The sequence below is a fragment of the Leopardus geoffroyi genome, chromosome D1 (assembly GCF_018350155.1).
Source record: "Leopardus geoffroyi isolate Oge1 chromosome D1, O.geoffroyi_Oge1_pat1.0, whole genome shotgun sequence".
NCBI lineage: Eukaryota > Metazoa > Chordata > Mammalia > Carnivora > Felidae > Leopardus > Leopardus geoffroyi.
The window spans coordinates 11,587,185-11,607,399 of record NC_059329.1 but is presented as its reverse complement, the minus strand read 5'-3'; the positions used below and the strand labels follow the sequence as shown (position 1 = coordinate 11,607,399).

General features: G+C 44.0%; 1 protein-coding gene across 8 annotated transcripts in view; it reads left to right on the top strand.

Moving 5' to 3' along the window:
• Nucleotides 1–274: 274 nt before the first annotated feature.
• TMPRSS5 (transmembrane serine protease 5) overlaps nt 275–20,215 on the top strand; it is a 92,000-nt gene continuing 72,059 nt past the window's right edge. For all 8 annotated transcript variants that reach the window (XR_006713737.1, XR_006713738.1, XM_045482851.1 and 5 more), the window contains exon 1: nt 275–454. Coding sequence is in view for 6 of the 8 variants with exons in the window: in XM_045482851.1 (XP_045338807.1) it covers nt 392–454 (63 nt within the window). In the remaining 2 variants the exon portion in view is untranslated. The remainder of the gene's footprint in view (nt 455–20,215) is intronic.

The following is a 20,215-nucleotide window of genomic DNA, read 5'->3' as shown; positions in this document are numbered from 1 at the left end:
TTCTGGATAAATGGGCTCTTTCATGCAGGCACACTAAATTATTGACAATGTGTTGAAACATACTTTGTGTCATTCTAGCTTCAGGAGTATTGTCAGAGCTGATGAAACCTCATGTCTAATAAGGTGTGCTAAATTGCTTGGAAAACAACTTGCTGCAGATGACCGCTTAAACAGCATGCACTAAAGATTTGCCCTTTCCTTACTACTAAGGTGGCCGAATTCTATTTTGTGTTCCCTCTGTGCAAAACTAGGACATCTCTACTGAAGATGGTGATAGATTGTATTCCTTATGCAAAACGGTGGTGGATGAGGGGCCCCAAGTGTTTGCACCTCTCTCTGAAGAAAGCAAGAACAAGAAATACCAAGAAGAGGTTCCAGTCTATGTGCCAAAATGGATGCCATTCAAGGAATTGATGATGATGTTGCAAGCCAGCCTGCAAGAAATTGGGGATCGGTAGGTATTACCCTTTTACAGAGGCATGTGTCTCTCCAAAGATAGCTACAGAGTGCGAGTGCCACTGAGAGCAGTGCTTTTCTCTGTTTCTTAACCAGTTGCTCAGGAAAGAGTTTCATGTTGAGTAACAGTAGTTGGAGCCTTGCCATGGTCTCTAATTATGTGGCTCCCCATTACCACTTTCTCCTGTTTGATAACATGAAGACTTCTTGTTTCATACTATTTTAGTCTTCAGCATGTTGTTTGGCATGCTGTACAGATGGTCTTTCGTTTGTAAGAAGTACAACCTTCTGACACCTGGATGGGAAGTGTTGCCTGTTTTAACCCACAGTGGATACATTTTACGACTGTCTTTGATTCGCTAACAGAAATTGACTTTTATTTGTATGGAATATTCCACATCAACCACTGTTTGATGGACCAGCAGTTTTTCTGCAGGGAGTACAGTGGTTTTAGAGATTAAGCATCATACACATAGAGAGGATTCATCTAGCAGATGATGTTTTTCCCACCCCCTGTTACCAAACACCATTAGTTAACGTTGCTGTGTGGGGTAACTGTATGCTTTATTGTATCATACTTAGTATGCAGAGGTCATTGATGCTGCACAAAAAAGGATAGACACAGGTTAGTTACACATTCATGGATGCTTTTATTATTGTCTTGGTAGATATTAATAATCAGGGTATGCATACCTTGCATAGGGAATCCCTGAATAGGCCTCAAGGTCTCTCCCCATCCTTACAGCTACTTGTTTGCCTGTTTTAGCCTGGTTCTTTAGTGTATTACAGGTGCCCCGTTGTATTAGACCAGTCACCCCAGATATGTCTGAGTTTTTCTCAGTATATATTGTTCATTCTAAAACAAAGAAAGTGACATTTCCACCTGAAAAAAAGTCACATCAAAATACTTCCAACCTCATTATTACAAGATTTAATGTATTTGTTATTTACAAGTCCTTAGTGGGTAATAAGATGTCTTTAGGTAAGACTCCAGAGGGCAGCAGATAAGAAAGTTTCTTTCTGCTGCTGCAGCCTAATAATAATTCTTTGTGTTGAGAACAGTCACAATACTGGTGTATCTTCTTTTTTTTTCTGCCTAGGAAGAATTTTTCTCCTAGAGGTTTCAGTAAACATGAGGATAGTAGTTAATTGGGAACATTTTTTACTGAAGAATCTACCTCCGATGGTGTAGTTTAAATGCTTTAAAATCATAAAACAAACATACAAAGTAATACAGTATGTAACGTATTTACACTTAAAAGGAAACAAGTAAAATGTTCATGTACCTGTTACCTAATATAAGAAAAATATTACCGATCCTGCGAAGACTCCTGTGTTTCCCCTCTCCAAATGTTTGTCCCCGCAGGTAGCCACTGTCTCAAATTTTGTGTTCCTTCCTTATTTCCTTTGCTTTCCTTCATAGTTTTGCCACTTTTGCATGTGTCTCTGAACAGTATAAAGTTTAGGCTTGCTCGTGTTTGAACTTTCTGTAAACGGAAGCGTCTGTAAGTTGCTTCTTTCGGTCAATATTGGGTTTTTTTGAAGTTGACTCATGACTGTGTACAGGGCTGCGTGCATGTTTGTCTTCAGAGCTGTAGTGTGTTCTGTTTTACAGATATTTCATTATTGAGTCCTGCCGCTTCATGGTTTCACCAGTATTTGGTATCCTCAGACTTCAGAATTTTTGCTACTGTAGTTAGTGTGAAATGGTAGTTCATTGTCACTGTAACTTACATTTCCCTAAATTCTAATGATGTTGAGCATCTTTTTATGGATCATTTGTTTTTCTTTTGTTGTGGCAAATGACCTGTTCACATTTTGCCCTTTATTCTACGAGATTGTTTGTGATTTCATTATTGACTCATGGGAGTTCACTGTGTATTTTTTACACCAATCCTTTGTTGGTTAAAATTTGTTGCCTGTGGCTCATTTTTTAAAATAGTCACAGATCCCCAGACTCCATGTAACCATGTGAGGTTGTGGCCATAATTCTCAAGTTCAAACAGGACTTAGTATAGAATAATGGGGAAGAGTCTTACCTTCCTAACTTGGTCTCTTCATCTGACTGTGCTGATAGCAAAATGCAGCCAAGAAGCAGGAGTTAAAGAGATTGAGCGGAGGATCCAGAAAGAAGGGGAAGGATGCCAGCATTTGTTTTACTTCCATTTAAAACCAACTAGCATTTGGGATCCAGTAAGCAGTTTTAAAATCTTGCTTATCCAGAGACATAACGGGAAATAGAATTTTATCTTTTATTTTGCAGGTGGGCAGATGGAAAGGGGCCCCTGGCAGCTGCATTCTCTTCCACTGAAGTAAAAGCTTTAATCCGTGCCTTGTTCCAGAACACAGAAAGAAGAGCAGCTGCCCTTGCTAAGATTAAATAGCTGTATCTTCCCAAGAAAGCCATGTTTTGACTATTTGGATTCCTCTCTTGGCATAATGACTCCTTTAAAGACTTCTTGGAATCATCTGTTAGTTTTGGTGAACCAAGTATATCGTGGAAGTCTGATTTCACCTAAGAACGCCTTACCTCCTGGCTTATATGAGGCTTTGTTGAAGAACTGGATGTTAAGATAAGCTGTCAAGTGAAGCACCTCAACTTGTTGGCTTCCTAGCCATCCTCCTTTGATAAGACGCTGTAGGGTAGCACTAATCCATGTTGCTTCTGGGCCTTCTGGGGACTGTGTCTGTTGTGAATGTAAGGCCTGGTCTTGGATCAGGGAATGCAGGGGATTCCATGAGTCAGGGTAAAGAACTCGTGAGCAAATGGTACGTATGTTTTGGGAGACGGGAACTGTGTTTGTCCTCGGAGGAATTAAGGAGACTTCCTTTAATAGTTCTTTCCAATAAATAATGCTTTTCAGAGTTCAGGATGAGTGTCTTTAATAACATGGTGAGCTTTGACAAAAGACACCAACAAGTTTTCTTGTCTTCCACACCATTCTTTTTATTGACATTTATGATCCTCACAGAGGACTCCCTGATGTATCATCTTCTTGCTTCTTTCTTGGAAGGCCTAGAAATCCTAGGACTTCCTTTCAGTATAAGTTTTTGACCCTTTCTGCTATTTCAACTAAATTCTATTTTCTTGGTTGGATTTTTTTTTCCCCACCTTCTTAAGCTCCACTGTTTCTGTACCCTACCAAATGACAGAGGTTTTCAATTGATAATGTTCCTTTGGCATGTATATATGCCCTGAGATCTAACTCTGGGCTCTGGAGCCCAGCCCTTTATTTGCTGGACATAGGTAATTCTTCAGTTTGGCTTCATCTGTTTCTAACTCTTTTCAGCCATCGGACGGAGGTATCCTATCAAAGTTTTCCTCGGCCTCTGCAGTCCTTGATATTCTTCATACTGAAATACTGTTTCCTCTCATGAAAAGAGGGCGAAGGGTGTGATTTTTAGGTGCTGCTGAAGCAGATGCTGCCTGGAAGAAGTTTTCAGTCCATTGGGTATGGTTCCTGAGGCCTTAAGCCCTTGATTCCTGGCACACAAGAACAATTATTTTTTCCTCCTGTCTTCAAGTGTTCTGCCTTCACCCCCTCACTTCTGGTTCAGCTCCTCGTCATTCTGGTTGCGTAGTGTTTCTTTTACCTACTAGAAGAGTCACAGGATAATGAATAAGAAAGAAGCCTGTTTCTGTTCTTAATAAGAGAAATCGGCTGGTTAGTGATAAGCTGTTTGTCTATGCTGAGCAGGTCCTACTATGAGAGCTCACAGAAAAAAGAATGGCCTGAACCCATGTTAGTTTTTTGAGAACAAAGGAGTTGTCTCTCCTGAGAGAGGAGGGAGCCATTTTCACAGGTGAAAAAAATACCTGCTTTGGAAACTTCGTACAATTTCAGGGAGCAGTCTTTTTTCTCCGCAGTCGAGAGAATGGGGAACTAAGGACAGAACTGAAATAAATGCATCCCAGGACTATTACACAGAATAGCAGATTTCTTTTGTTCGTAGAAGCTATTACGGTCGCTTGACAGGTACTGCAATTTGGGGGTGGGATCTCTTGTAACTGAAAAGCACTTCTCACTCTTTCCCTCTCCTCAATAACACAGAAAATTGCATTATAGTTCTCCTGAGGCTGTGTAGACGGTGTCAGGACTGTGTCCCCTCATAGTTTGAAGACCGTGGCACACAGAGCAGGCACAGTCCATCTTCCTCCCTGGCCAGGGCTGGGGTTGGTGGATGATGAAGTGCATGTCCATTTTGGTGAGAGCTGAGCCATTTGATCAGGCACGTGGGAGCTGGGGTTGTCTGGCAGCTCTTGCAGGGACCTTGAAGGTACCTGTTCTGATTGGGAACCTGAGCTGGAAGTGAGTAGAACCTTCTTTTGGAGAGAGCACGCAGGTGATGGGAGGAAGGGAACTTGAGGACTCGTTTAATGGGCTCCATGGGCCACCCAGAAGGAACCTCTTGCCAAATAACAATCAGAACTATACAAATGACTCCTAAGAATGAAACTCATAAAAGGGTCCCCAGGCTTTTAGGAAAAAGGAAAGTTTTTGTTAAAAAGGCAAGACTGCAGACAGCTTGAATCCACTTGATAGTGGCTTCTGTCCCCACATGGATCCTGAATTGTTGGAGACTTGTTCCACGTCAGTTTTGCACAAGGGTTTCTCTTTAAAAGGGAGATCCTCCAGATGGCACTCTCACCTCATGCCTGCGAGCATCACAAGGCAGCTAGGTCTGGTCTGTGGAAATTTTGCCCTGCGCTTGTATCCTGGCCTGGGTTAGCCCACGAAGGTCATCCAGACTGTGAACAGCATCTGTCCTGTAAGCTGCAAAATGTCGCCAAGCGATCACTTGTGAATTGATCAAACGGTGTTTGATCAATACCATTGTTAAGGAAGATGTGGATAATTGACTTCCCATGCTGGTGGATACTTTCACGGTCACTTAAGGCCATGATTCCCAGCCTTTTTTGGGGTTTCATTCTGTTGCTTATTTGATTTCCCAAGATTTTGTCCAGCTGAAAGTTATGACGTGTACACACACACACACACCATAGTTTTGTCATAAGAAAACCAGCCCAAAGATATTTGCCCCAGCTCCACAGCTACTTTGTGCCATGGATATGTGAAGCTGTGTATAGGAGTAACTGCCTTGTAAAGGGAGATAGTTCTACATGCAGGAAGTGGATAAAGCTATTGGAGATTATCAAAGCACTCTTTCTTTAAAATTGGGTTTTGGTGCCCACATTCTTCCTAATCATAGACTTGATTTTTGAACATTTGTTTTGTGATGACTTCCTCCTAAAAATACTCATCGTGCTAATAGCCTAAAATCTCCTGAAAGCTACAAAGCCCCAATTTTGAGTTGTTCAATGATCATATGGTTTAGACCGAATTCCTCACTTTGTCATGAGGAGTTTGGTTAAGGATTTTGCGATGGCACGTGATACAACCCGGGAATAGCCTTAGAAACCAAGTTATGAAACATCTGCCTGGAGGTTGGGAGGAGGGCAATAAACCTGATGAGCTATGTATGAGTTCTTCACTCCTCCTCAGAAATCAGGTGCCCTAGATTTCTTGTTTGGTGGGGAAGAGCACCATGGGGGACTGGTACCAAGACCAGAGAGAGACACCTGCCCCCTCCCTGGTCTCAGCCCTCTGTGCAGTTCTAAAACTCCCCGCGTTCATTCCACCTACATTTATTGGGTGTCGAGCATCGCCCTAGTTAGTCACTGAACAACCTCCCCCCACCAAACAAAAATGCCCTGTCCCTCTGGCGATTTAAAATCTAGTGACAAATACGGGTAAGAAACAAAGTAAATTAGGCAATATGTCTGAAGATTTTAAGTGCTGTGTAAAGAATACATGTAGAGTGAAAAATGTGAACTCCACTGGAGATCCAGAGAAGGGGGAAAAGGGGAGTGAACTGCCATTCCAAATAGAGTGGTCAGAGTACGTCTCCTTGAGACGGTGAGTAAGGTGTGTGGCTACAAGATGCAGGTAGTTCTAAGCAGAGAGAACAGCCCTTGCAGAGCCCTAAGGTGGGAGAAGCGTGCCTGCTGAACTCAAGGAATAGCAGAGAAGGGGGAGAGAGTAGGAGGCGGGGAGGTTAGCAAAGTAACAGGAGAAGGTAAGATTGTGTTGGCCATTATTATAAGGATTTGGGTGGTTCCCCTCCCCCTTTTAAACTTAGCAAATGGAAAAGTTTTAGTAGCTTCCAAAAAAAAAGATGGGGGGGAACATATTATAAAAGTATAGAAAATATTACACCCCTAGGTACCCATCACCCATCTTCAACAATTATGATCACCCAGGCAACGCAACAGCTCTGATCATCTGTACCCCTCCGTCCTCCCTGCTCCCACAAACACACTGAATGTGGAAGCAAATGCCAGGCAGCCTCTCTTTTCAAACCCAGGGCTCATTTCTATGTAAAGTCTGACTCTAGTTTCCTTTGAAGCTTTTTCTTGTTTGCATCCTTCGCCTCTCCTCATTCCCCCTCTCCTCTGCCGGCAGGCGGATCCCCCACCTGCCTGCCACCCTCCCTGCTTCCCCAACTTTACTTCTCCACTCAGGCTCCTCCTGTTCCCTGAACACTGGCTGTGAGATAAACACCAAACTGCGCCTGACGGCTGCCTCATGCCATCACTTCCCTTTTGAGCCTCCTCTCTGCCCTGGCCGCTTGCTCCAGCTAACCCAATCCTGTAGTTTCTGGGTTCTAAGGGTGCCCAGCAAAGACCTTCCACTTGTTGATTGTTTCATCAGAGAGGATATCCTCTGATGAACCAGATTTTAGAACCCTCTTAGAACCAGATTTTCCTGGGTTTTTTCCACAGAGATTGTCTTCACAGACAAGGTGACCTAGCTCCAGCTATTGGGTCCAAGGACGGGGTATTGGCTGGAGTCTGCAACTGGTTTGGTTTAAGGCAGGGCAACCCTCTCCCCTAAGGTCTGCCTGGTGGAGTGCGGGGTGTAGAGTGGCCACTGCCAGGTTTCTGTCTCCCATTCGCATTCTCTGACTTTAAAAGAATAGTAATTGTTTTCGTTTGCACGAAGGGCTCCATTTATGCTTGATTAACATGGAAGATGATGAAAATGATGCATGACATTAAGTATGTCAGATTAACTTTGTTACAAATTTAATTTCATTTCAACACCAGGCTGTGTTCCTAAATGTAAAGCCTAAATAGTTTGCCACATCTGTATCTGCGTTATTATTACTTAAAATGAAAAAATTAGGACTTCTTGCTCACCAACTATCTATTTAGTAAGGTGTCCTGGGATCTTTTATAGAATTAACTTTGATGGCATTGGTCCAAAGTAGCAGTAGATCTTTTGCCTCCTTTTTCAAACTTGGGGCCCTTGCTGTTGCTCACAAATAATAGCATGGGTTTGGGATTACATGTGCACTTTCATTTTTAAGTCCCGTGGGGTAGAATTCATCCGAGTCTGAAATTATGAGCTCATTGGAAACCCAGCTTTGCTTTTTCTGTCTTCTCACCTATCTTTGGCTTCGTTTTCCTTTCAACGATGTCTGTTCTATCCTTTCCAGGCCGAAAATCATTCTCCTTGATAGGAATATGGAAGCATAACAGTGTTGGAATAGTTCAGCGTTCTCTTGGTTTTCAACATCACACCATCAGCTCCCAGTGGAGCTGAGCTCTTTAGGTTCTTTCCTTTCATGGACTATACTCCCTCCCCCCCCCACCCCCTCCACCCCCACCCCCGCAAGCTCCATGAAATAATGTTTCTTATAAACTTCAGCACATTCTGGGCTTTGATCTTTCTGAAGCTGTTTTTCTGTGTCCAGGCCATTCTGATACTTTTGCTTATGAAGGGCCTGTTTGTTGTTGTTTTGTAGAACTCATTGCTGGTTTCCATTTGCAGCCAAACTGCTGCTTTTTTGTGTGTGTGTGTGATATAATCATATTTTATTATATTGTCAGATTTTCACTTTCGAACTCCCTCCCCCTCCCCTTTCATCCATAGTGTGATGTCTTTCTTTTAAAGTCTTTGGCCGTGAGATCATTTCTGGCAACTGTCTGTGATCTCTGAAATATGCTTCCCTAAAGCCAGGGCCCATGCCTAGACCACATCATTTCTTCCTTGCCTGTTGTGAAATTTGCAATTGTCCTCTATCTGACGTTTTGGATAAAAAGTGCCCGTTTGCTTCTTTGACTTTCTGAAAAGCAATTATTAGCAAGGCTAATAGTTAAAAAAAAAAAAAAAAAACACTGGGCATTCTGGGTTTTAGCAGAGTGGGGCTTCTGGGAGTCTTACGGGAGAGTTGAAATCCCCTACCGCCCGGTGTCAACTTCTTGTTCATTTTAGAAAAATACCAGCCACCTCTTCCATCTGGCTGGGGGGCCGGCAATGTTACTTATTCTTTTTCTGCTTCCCTTTATCTCACGTGCCTCGCTGCTTAACGTTCACTTTATCAACCTATGATAATTTAACTTGGGGTCCCTGAGAACTCCACAGAATCTTCACTTTGGCTGTTGTTTGTCTCTTACCAATTTCTGCCAGCAAAACAGTAAGAAGGAAAGAATAGTTCAGTTAGAGGAGAAGCAGACCTATATGACAGCTTTCTTTTCATAAAGGCAAAGCCACAGTCTCATTAGGAAAGCAATGCTATTCTAACACGAAGCGAAGACAAGTAAACACCTTTGAAAATTTGTATTCAAGTCTGTTTTGCCTTGGACTTTGCTTTAGAGCAAAAGAAAGGGGCTCCTGAGAAAGCCTCCAGGCTGAGATTTCTGGTTTTTGGTTTCATCTTATCTTGGGAAAGACTAGCAGGAGCTATGGGGACAAAAAGGGCAGGGAAGAAAGACTGAAATGGACTCCATTCCGGTCCTTTGGGAGATCTTCTCGGTGGCCAGCTGGGCCGGCTGTCCTTGGGAGGAAGGAAGGGTGGAAGGGGCCTGGTTGGAGGGTGGAGGGCTAGCACAGGCTGCGGGGTCACAGGGACCCAAGGCTGCACTTTCTCAGCTCTGTGACCTTGCACGAATTATGTATTTTCTCTGACTTCGAATTTGTAAAGTGGGGACAGTCGTGTGACTGAGCTCACGGGCTTGCGAAAAAGATGAAGTGACTTAATCTATGCTAAGTACACAGCACAGGACCTGGCCCCGAATAGTGATCACAGACCTGTTAATTCCAGCGTTCAGTGCTTCGAACTCAATGCACCCAATTTAGGATTTAATTTTGTAGGCAGTTCCCCAACTAAACTGGAACTCCTTTGAGGGCAGGAATGGTGTCTAATGCTTTTCTTGATATGGAGCTGGGCAGAGTAAGTCTGAATATTCACAGAGTGGTTTGAAGTCAGCCCCACACGATGTGTGACATTGTAAGCCACCTAAAGAGAGTAGCAGGGGTGGGGGGGGGTGGGGAGGCACATTTGCTGTGTGAGCTGGAGTGTCATTTTTTTTCTTTAAAGTTTTTATTTTATTTATTTTTGAGAGAGAGAGAAGGAACAAACGAAAGAGGGGCAGAGAGAGGGAGACACAGAATCCAAAGAAGGTTCTAGGCTCCAAGCTGTAGCAGAGTCCAACACGGGGTTTGCTCCCACAAACTGAGAGATCATGACCTGAGCCAAAGTCAGGATGCTTAACCAACTGAGCCACCCAGACACCCACTGGAGTGTCCTTGTAAGTAACCTGTGAGGCCTCTAACATGGGAAGGAATTGATCTGGGGACCCAGGGGAACTTCTTCCCTTGGCTATGTGTGGATATTTGTATTTATGTATATGTTTAAAACATGTTTACAATTTATATAGCCTAGAGACACAAATTATCTTCAGTTCTTGTTATCAAGAGTCTTCAGCACCAACTATAGCCCTGACGGAGTCCCTGAAACACTGCCAAATTCTGTAAGACTTTCAAACTGGTGAGGATCAAACCATCCCAATGCACTTGGAGTTTAGCATACATGATTGACATCTAATTCTTCATGGGGTGGCTTTTAAATAGCAGAGGCAGTTAACCAAAACAGCCAATTTGTCAATAATTCTGTACAGCTAGGGCTTCATTATATGAAATGCTACTGGAAGTGGTTTTCCATTTGGTTTTGTTATGATGATTATTTTTGGGTGGAGGTGGAATGATTTAAGTAAGAAGCTTTTTTTTTTCCCCCCAAAGTCTGTATGGCTGTCTCCAGGAGTGAGCATGAGAGGGAGGCGATGAGAGAGAGGGAGGCCTTGGGGGCTGAATACACTCCCCTTCTGTTCCAAGGCTGCCAGCAGAAATGCAGGAGGGGACTTTTAAGCAGAGAGCTGAAGTCCCCGGTTGGAGAGACAGAGCAAGTGTGCAATAAATTCAGTGGGGCAGAAGGAACCGAGTGAAGGGAAACATTCACCATAATGTTCACAGAATCCCACAGACAGTGTGGTAATAATCAGGTGAACGTGCACTTTGCAGTTACTTTACAAAAGCGCCTTGTGATCATCACCGTCAGTATTTGCTGGGTGGTCAGAAGTTCCACTGGCGGCTCTGCCTACTTGCTGAGGGGCTGGATCTGTGCAGCCTGGACCTGGATAAGCCAGAGTGTGTTTCCACATTTACTCCTAAAACCGCTCCTTTGAGGAAGATATGTGTCCCTTTTGCAGACGAGGAGTCAAGGCACGGACAGGTCAACTGTCTTGCCTAGATACACATAGTGGGTAATACAAAGTCAGGGTCCCAACCCAGGTTTCTTTTGAGTCCAGCGCTGTTGCTGTTTTTACTGTTCTCATGAAAAGTCCTTTCCCCCAGGGGTCTTCCTGCCTCTCATAGGTGTCCAGAGGTATTAGTTGGCCAGAGCTGCTAAAACAGAGTACCTCAAACTGGGGGGCTTCAACAGCACAGATGTATTGTCTCAGTTTTGGAGGCTGGAAGTCCAAGATCAGGTCTGTTCCAGTCCTGTCTCCTTGGCTTGTAGACGGCCGTCTTCTCTTTGTCTCTTTGTATCATCTTTTCTCTCTGCGTCTCTGTCCAGATTTCCCCTATTTTCAAGGACACCAGTCATATTGGATTAGGGCCCATCCTAATGACCTTCTTTGAACTTGAATACCTCCATGAAGACCCTGTCTCTGAATACAGTCACTTTTATTTTATTTTATTTTATTTTATTTTATTTTATTTTATTTTTTATTTTAATTTAATTTAATTTAATTTTATTTTATTTTATTTAAAAATTTTTTTTTAAAGTTTATTCATTTCGAGAGAGACAGAACAAGGTAGGGAGGTACAGAGAGAGAGGGAGAGAGAGAGAATCCCAAGTAGGCTCTGCACCGTTGGCACAGAGCCCAGTGCGGGGATTGAACTCATGAAACGTGAGACCACGACCTGAACCGAAACCAAGAGTCAGACACTTAACCGACTGAGCCACCCAGGCACCCCCATAAATACGGTCACGTTCTGAGTTAAGGCTTCAACATATGTATCTGGGTAGAGGGAACACACAACTCTCCCCATAGCAGGTCACACACTCTAGCAGCTGTGCTTTAGACGCTTTGTTTGCAGGAACAGGACTTTTCCTATTGCCCATCATTGTCTTTGTCTATTTTATTTAATCTGTTAACTAACAGCCATGAACATAGTCACCTTTGAAGTGGGCCTGCTCACTGGAGTGAGTCTCAGGTCAATAAAGCATTCAGTGGGCTCTAATTCAATTAGTCAAGTTACTGTGACAGCTGCTTTGTAACCCTGGTTCACAGACTGGCAGAGGACAGAGACAAGACTGGCAGAGCTCATTGTTGATTCCAGGCATCCCTGATGCGGCCCCAGGGCCCTCGGAACTTTGCTTCTGTTCCGGCAGGAAAAGAGAGGGGAGCTGAAGTGGCATTAGCATTTTTCTAGCCTGGGTATGTCTTTTAAAACTGAATGGGAACCAGAATAAAAGGAAAGACCCTTGTGGTTTCATGCCCCTCCTTCCTCATCTTGCCACATACCAAGTCAGTTCTCCCATAATTTGGAGGGTTTCCGAAAATCGCCGCCGCGGAAACTTCACGGGCTGATGCTGGTTTCCTCAGCTGCTTCCACCCCACCTGTCCGAGCTGGCATGGTTCCTCAAACCTCTCCCTGTCTCCCCCACCTCAACCCCAGTCTTCGGCTTGCCTCTCGCTCCAGGGACCACTGACCTTGGCAGTCTCTCACTGGTCTTCCCAGATCTGCAGGGGGCAGCCCTGGGGGGGGGGTGGGCAGAGAGCGCTGATGTAAAATCAGAAGACATGATTTTCTCCTTGCTCCTGTCACTTGGCCTAGCCGTGTAAACTTGGGCAAAACAGTTACCTCCTCTGCTCTCTATGCCTGGTCACTTACCAGAGATAGAAATTCCTGTGTTGCTCACCTTCTGGGATGGTCGTGAAGACAGAATAAACATCAAAGACGCTGCCCCTACACAAGCTGATGTGAAAACAAAACTCTCACTTTGCTTATGTTGATTTTACCATCCGCCATATTACCGGGGTCATGGTGTGGTCTCTGTGTTCTGCATGTGTGTGTCTGACCTGGACTGAGTTCCCAGAAAGCAGAGCACCTTGTGCAGTGCCCGACCCTGCACCATATACTGGCAGGCATGAATGGGCTTTGGGTGACTGATGAGAGCAAGTCTTGGAGAAGAAAGGAAAGACCAGTGGGTAACAAAGTGGGTATCTGAGAAGGTTGCACATGGAGAGAGTGACTTATTTTCTCTGAGTCACAAAGGTTTTACAGTCATATCAGTTGTTAGATACTGATTTAAAATGTCAGGTGGCTATTGCTGAACTAGAGCAGATGTTTGGGAAGTTATTTTTAATCAACCACATGATTGATATCTTTTGCTACTCCTTTTTGTCTTAATTAAAGCCGGTGAAAAATGCCCTTTGTGTCCAATAGTGACACCACTGATTCACCATGTGGGGAAATCTCCTCGTAGTCCATGTTTGACTGAGTATTCCACAAACTTGTCTTTAGACAGAAATTTGAATGACTCCCAAAGTTGACCTTTTTTTTTTTTTTTTTTCTTTGAGACAGAGCTCAAGCAGGGGAGGGGTAGAGAGAGAGGGAGACACAGAGTCCGATGCAGGCTCCAGGCTCTGAGCTGTCAGCACAGAGCCCGACGAGGGGCTCGAACAGGTGAACTACAGGATCATGGTCTGAGCCAAAGTTGGACGTTTACCCCAATGTGCCACCTAGGCGCCCCCAAAGTAAACGGCTTTTAAACAAAGTTAAAAAAGGAAAACGTAGTTGCTTAACAAAATGAACAATTTGGGGTGGTATTTTTATTTATGGTATGTAAATTATAAACTTCATATTTTATCCCTGAGCTTGAGAAGTCCTCCAGAAACCATGGATAGTTCCTTCCTTGTAGGCTTAGAAATCATTTCCTAGAATACAACTTGGGTAAGTTTTTGTCTGAATATTTGAACAAGGGAGGCCTTGTTTCCCTATCCTCTTGGGAATGCATGCTCCTACGTGGGGATAAGAGAGTTGTTTTTGTTTTTTGTTTTTTGTTTTTTTTTTTTTGTCCTTCCCACTTTTTATGGCTGCCTTAGTGGCTGATGCAACAGGAGTGCAGGGCAGGACAGAATGGAGCTAATTTTTTTTTTTTTTTTCTAATTTGGGGACTATGATGTGCTGCTTACTGGGCAAAGTGCTAGGAGTAACTCTATGCAGACAGACATACCTTGTTTTATTTCACTTCGCTTTATTGTGATTTGCAGACTGTGTTTTTTGTTTTGTTTTGTTTTGTTTACAAATTAAAGATTTGTGTAACCTTTCATCAAGCAAGTCTGTGACACCATTTTTCCAACAACATTTGTTCACTTCATGTTTGTAAGGTCACATTTTGGTAATTCTTGCAATATTTCTAACTTCTTCATTATGATTGTATTTGTTAGGGGGACCTGTGATCAGTGATTGCAGCATGCTGAAATCTCAGTTGATTGTTAGCAAATTTTAGCAATACAGTATTTTTTAAATGTTTATTTATTTGAGAGAGAGGGAGAGAGGGAGAGACCGAGCATGAATGGGGGGGGGGGGGGTGAGGGGCAGAAAGAGAGGGAGACACAGAATCTGAAACAGGCTCCAGGGTCCGAGCCGTCAGCACAAAGCCTGAAATGGGGCTCAAACCCATGAGCAGTGAGATCATGACCTGAGCTGAAGTCAGAGGCTTAGCCAACTGAGCCACCCAGGCGCCCTGCGCAATACAGTGTTTTAAAATTAAGGCATGTGTATTGCCTCTTTAGACATAATGCTGTCATTGCACACTTACTAGACTACAGTATAGTGTGAACATAACTTTTATATGCCCTAGGAAACCAAAAGATTCATCTGACTCACTTTATTGTAATATTTACTTTATTGCTGTGGCCTAGGACTGAACCAGCAATGCCTCCAGGGTGCGCCTGTACAAAAAGAAGCCAGTAATTTTGGATTTAGGGGATGCAGTGAGAAGTTTTGCGATGGGTTGACAGCTGAGCCATATCTTGAAGCATCAGAAGCTTTCTAATTATGAAAACATGAGGGAAGGACATTCTAGCCTGAGAGCACAGCCTAAGTGAAGAGTGGAAATGGCATCCACTTGAGGAATATTCTAGAAATTTGACTATAGTTGGAATATAGTTTACGGGGTGTGTGTATGGAGGGGGAGGATGCAATGAAACATGAGGCCAAAAAGAGGAGGAATCCTGATAGCCATGTGGAGGATGTGCTATGTGGGGCTGAGAAGAAAGGCAGGGAGATTGTTTAGAAAGCAAGAGATGATAGGAGTCTGAACTAAGGCAGGGGGGTGAAAGGTCCCTGACTGGACAGGATGGTAGAAGAGAGGAAATAAAACAGACTGGCAAGTGCACATGTGGATTGATTGCGCCAACAGACTTTACTGAGCACTTGCCACATGCCAGTCACTGTGTGCAACTGAAAAGACGAAGATGAAGAGACAGTGTCCCTGGTCTTGAGGGCTTACCACCAATTAGCCCTCAGCCATGTCCCATATGCATGTGATGCCTGAACTACAAGAGGGGGCTATCCAATGTGGAGGCTGTTGGAGGAGGTGGAGGGACATTTAACTTAGGTCTTTTTCTTTTATTTATTTATTTTGAGAGAGAAAGAGAGAGCAGCAGAGAGAGAGAGAGAGAGAGAGAGACAGAAAGTCCCAAGCAGACTCTGTACTGTCAGTGCAGAACCCAATGTGGGGCTCGAACTCACAAACTGTGAGATCATGACCTGAGCCAAAATCAAGAATCAGACGTTTAACAGACTGAGTCACCCAGGTGCCCCAGGCATCCCTTACTTTAGATTTTGGTCAGAGTAACAAGATGTAAGAGAGTACTCAGAAAGCAGTGTGCTAATGAATAAACAACCGATTACTATATGAGATCACATAGCTATTCTTTTCCTTCTAAATACACTTTTATCCATTTCTTTGTATTCAATGCAAGCAAAATGGCAACAGTCAGGGTTTCTTGGCTGCCTGTTAATATGCAGTAATGGTCTAGAATAAGTTAACTGGATCTCGCATTTTCCCGATTTTCACTCACTAAAGCTTTCTTTTATTAGATTTAGGTATCATTAATTTCTTCATTGAGAAAATTACTCTGCAGAGGGTTGGGTGGAAGGAGGTATGCCATTGGGCCTCGTTAGACTGTGGGATGGCATTAGAGGGTCCGATGGCTTGAACTAACCCCAGTGGGATGAGCCAAACTGAACTGGGAGGGGGAGGGAGTTGTTTGAGGGGACCTGGGGATATTGTAGATACAGATGGATCATGAACAGATAGAGGCTGGATGAGAGCGAGAAAGGCATTCCTGGTACAGATGAAGCCACAGAAGGGCATGAGATGACACTGAAGGGGACGTACAGAGCCTCTCGAAATCTTGATCCTGCATTTCCCCCCACGTGTGCTCTCATGACCTACACTGGGAGCGCCAGACTTTCTTCCTCTGGGAAAGAGAGAGAGAGTGATTATGGGGGCCATCTCAGCAAGTCTGAAATTGGGAGGGCAGGCAGGAACAGAAGATCATGGGCAGGCTTAAATCCACAAACAAGAGCTGAAGCTGTCACCCACCGGTAGACAGGAAGGGGACATCAGGAGCAGGATAGAACTCCATAGGCGCTGGCCAGAGCTGTGGTCCCCAGGGGGACCTTCTTCTCGCTGAGCCCACATGTTCTGCGAAGACATGACGTGTGGGGCATGTATGTGGTAGGAGTGGGGGGAAACCCTGGACCAGACGTCAGGAGACCTGGGCTTGGGCCACCTCCAGTTTCCCGTAGCATTAATGGTAGATTCAATGGTAGATTCTTTCAACAAAGTTTGTAAGTCCGAGAATTCTTTATAACTTGAACTTAGGTATTTTTTCTCTGTCTGAAAGTGCCAGGGCCCCTCTGAAGGACAGCTGATATTTTTGAGAATAGTGACTGAAGGAGGAGAGAAAGCAAAATTTCAAGGTTCATGAGTTGAGGCTTATCCATAGACATGGTCCTGGGAGTCAGGGAGTTGTCAGCGGGAAGAAAGTAGAGGAGCAGGGTCAGAACTAGGATGAGGCTGTATTTGAATCACCATGGTAAAAATAGAGATCCCAGGGCCTTCGTGCAGAGGGGTCACGCTTCAGCTGGTTTTCAGATGGCACACCCTATGGCACAAAATTTAAGGAGGCATCACTCTTAGAGTAGTCAGGTACTAACACTCCACTTGCTAGTGACTACCTCCTTACACTTTGCACCGTAGGCTCCTGCTGCCTTACCCTGGTGGTGGTATTCTGTCCAAACCAGGGAAACAGCCAGGGCCCTCAGAATAGCTCATCTGGGATGGAAGGAGCAGCAGAGAGAAAGAGAAGGGAGCCTTCTTAGGTAGCAGAGCAGAGAAGGATGGCCAGGAAGAGGCCGGTCTCAGTGTAATCTAAAACCCACACTTTTTTTTTCAGTTTTATGGAGGCTTATGATTGACAAACTTGTGATTGTAAAATTAAAGTGTGCATCTTAATGATGTTGATGTCTGTGTGCATCGTGAAAGGGTTCCTCTTGTCTAGTTTATTAACACATCTATCACCTGTTTTAGACATATTTGTTTACTTCCTTGTAGACATATTTGTTTACTTACTTTTTGGTGAGAACATTTAAGTTATATACTCTTAGCAAAATCTAATCATACGTTGCAGTGTTATAAACTACAGTCACCGTATTATAACTTACATGAGTTGTAAGGTGAACAAGATGCTCAGGCCTTCCATGGAAGGAACTTGGAAGCGAGCTCCATTGCTCTGTGTGTCTGTGGAAAGAAGTGAGTTCAGGAGCTTTTTGTATATCATCATCTTGAACCAGAACCCCTTTATTGATTGCTTCCCTGCCCTCTGAATATGGGCCATACTTTCTTATTGTGTGTGTGTGTGTGTGTGTGTGTGTGTGTGCGCGCGCGTGCCTCACCATTTGTTGTTGGAAACTGGATTTTAAATGATATAATACATCAACTCTGGAAATCAGATTCTCCCTCTTCCCTGGTGTTTATTGTTGTTGATGTTGTTTGTTTAGTGACTTTTCTGAACGAATTCTGTAATGTCTATGTATTCTTTGTCATGTGTGGCCACTGAAGTCTCTGCTCAGTCAGCTTAGTGGTCAGCTAAAGATTGGACAGAGATTTGCTTTAGATGCCTAGAACCAATAAGTCTCTCAGTCTGTGCAGAGGCTCTAGGGGCATGTTGGGGCAGGCCTTCAACAATCAGCCAGGAAGTTTACAACTCTGCCTTAGCCTTCACTTCCTACTTTTTTAGAGCATCAAGGTTAGCCAGAGATGAAAGCTTGGGACCTTCCTGAAGTCTTTCCTAAATAAGTACACAGCCCTGGGTATGTGCACATTCCTATGCATATGCATGCTTTCTAGGTTCTCTGGAATATTTCAAAATCCCCTTATGGACACCTTATTCCCCAGCTTTTTATTTTAAGGTTTTTGATTAGCTTATTGTTTGCCCCAACTGTTATCCATTGCCTCAGGCAGCCATAAAGGCCCACAATGGTCTTTGTTTTCAACAGACCTCCTTAGGGAAAAAGCTCTTCATCCTGGGCAAGCTCAGAGTCCAGTCAAAGTAAGATGGCCTTGCAAAAGGGATCTTCCAGACAGTTCAAATAATGACTGCTCTCTGGAAATGAGGCTTTTTGAAGGAGCTCCAACCCTCTTCTACCTCTGACTACCAAGCTGCTGATTTTCCCTGTGATCATGGGATGTTGGTTCCTAAGGCTACTTCAGCGCTGGAGAGAGGGTGATGGAATTAGAGCAAATTAAAATGCCATAAAGCAGGGCGCCTGGGCGGCTCAGTCGGTTAAGCGTCCGACTTTGGCTCAGGTCATGATCTCACGTTTTGTGGGTTCGAATGCCACGTCGGGCTCTGTGCTGACAACTCAGAGCCTGGAGCCTGCGTTGGATTGTGTCTCCATCTCTCCCTGCCCCTCCCCTGCTCACACTCTGTCTCTCTCTGTCTTTCTGTCTCTCTGTCTCAAAAGTAAATAAACATTAAAATGCCATAAAGGCTCACTGTTCTTACCAAGATTGTGTCCTTTTTCTTGAATAAACACTTTCCATATTAAGCCCTCGGTTAATTTCCAGACTTTTGAGGAAGTTGATTCTGATAATTTTTTGTCAGTTTTCTCCTTGCTTTTGTGACGAAGAGAATTTTCAGAGGGCTTTGCTCTGGCATTTTCATTGACATCACCTGTAACATATTTGAAATGCCCTTCTCTGTGATTGCCTTCTCATTTCTTAAAACACAGCTCAAATGTCTCCTCTATTATAAAGCCTTTTCTGTGTCCTCCGGGCAAAGGACTCGGTTATTTCGTTATCTTCCTATACATCTATGTTGATGCCCCTGTTATTTCACTTTTCACAAATAACAATTATTTATACCTGTTCCTGTGTCTTCCCTCAGCCTGCAGTTTCCTAGTTTGTGACGTATTCATTCTCCATGCCCAAACTAATTCCAGACACAGTAACTATTCATCTATGTAGGCAGAGGGGTATTTGTTTTAGGGGATCTCAGAGCCTAGCCAGGGAATTCTCAGCTCCCGCCACCAGTTCTTTCCTCCTCCTTCTGTGATTCATAGCTGACCTCTGTCTCTTCATTGTATTAGAAGTGTGGGGTGCTGTGTGTGATTACCATAAGCTCAGAGTTGACACACTGAATGTAAGAGGAAAATAGCAAAAATAAAGGCTGTGTGGATGAGGTTCAACAGTAATAATCATAATAGTGATAGCAGCTAATAGTTACTGAGTAGATTCTATGCTAGATATCAGGCTAGGAGCTTTACATTCAATATCTCCTTCATTTCCAACATCAGTCCCATGAGGTGGGTCCTATTTCCTTATTTTACAGTTGAGACAGTAAGGGAAGTGGCAGATCTGGGGTTAGGTGAAAGCCCGTATTCCTAACTGTTCTATCTGAGGGGTCCGTGGGAAGCATTTGGAACAGGGGAAGCCACACAAGTCTTTTTTCTTCCTTGGGACCTGTTCTGCCTCTCTGAAGAGCTGTGGTTCCCAGGCGTGCTCAGCTCAGCCGGGCCACTTTGTGCTTTGAAGCAAGATAGCACTGGGGGCTCCTGTAGTAACTGGTCCCCAGGGCAGCTGGGGGGAGAGGCCCCATTTCCTCAGCATTGGGGCGACAGGTGTAGCCCTGAGGAGAGAAACGACTAAGATTCCTCATTATCATCCCAATTCCAACATGGTGACAGCACCACACTGCTGGGAAAGCCAACCCACACAGAGATGAGATGTAATCCAGAGGGCTCAGAAACATTTCAATAAATGCTAATATCAGTCTTTCCAATACAGCCCTGTCAGCAGGAAGGGGGAATGTGCTAGCATGCATGGG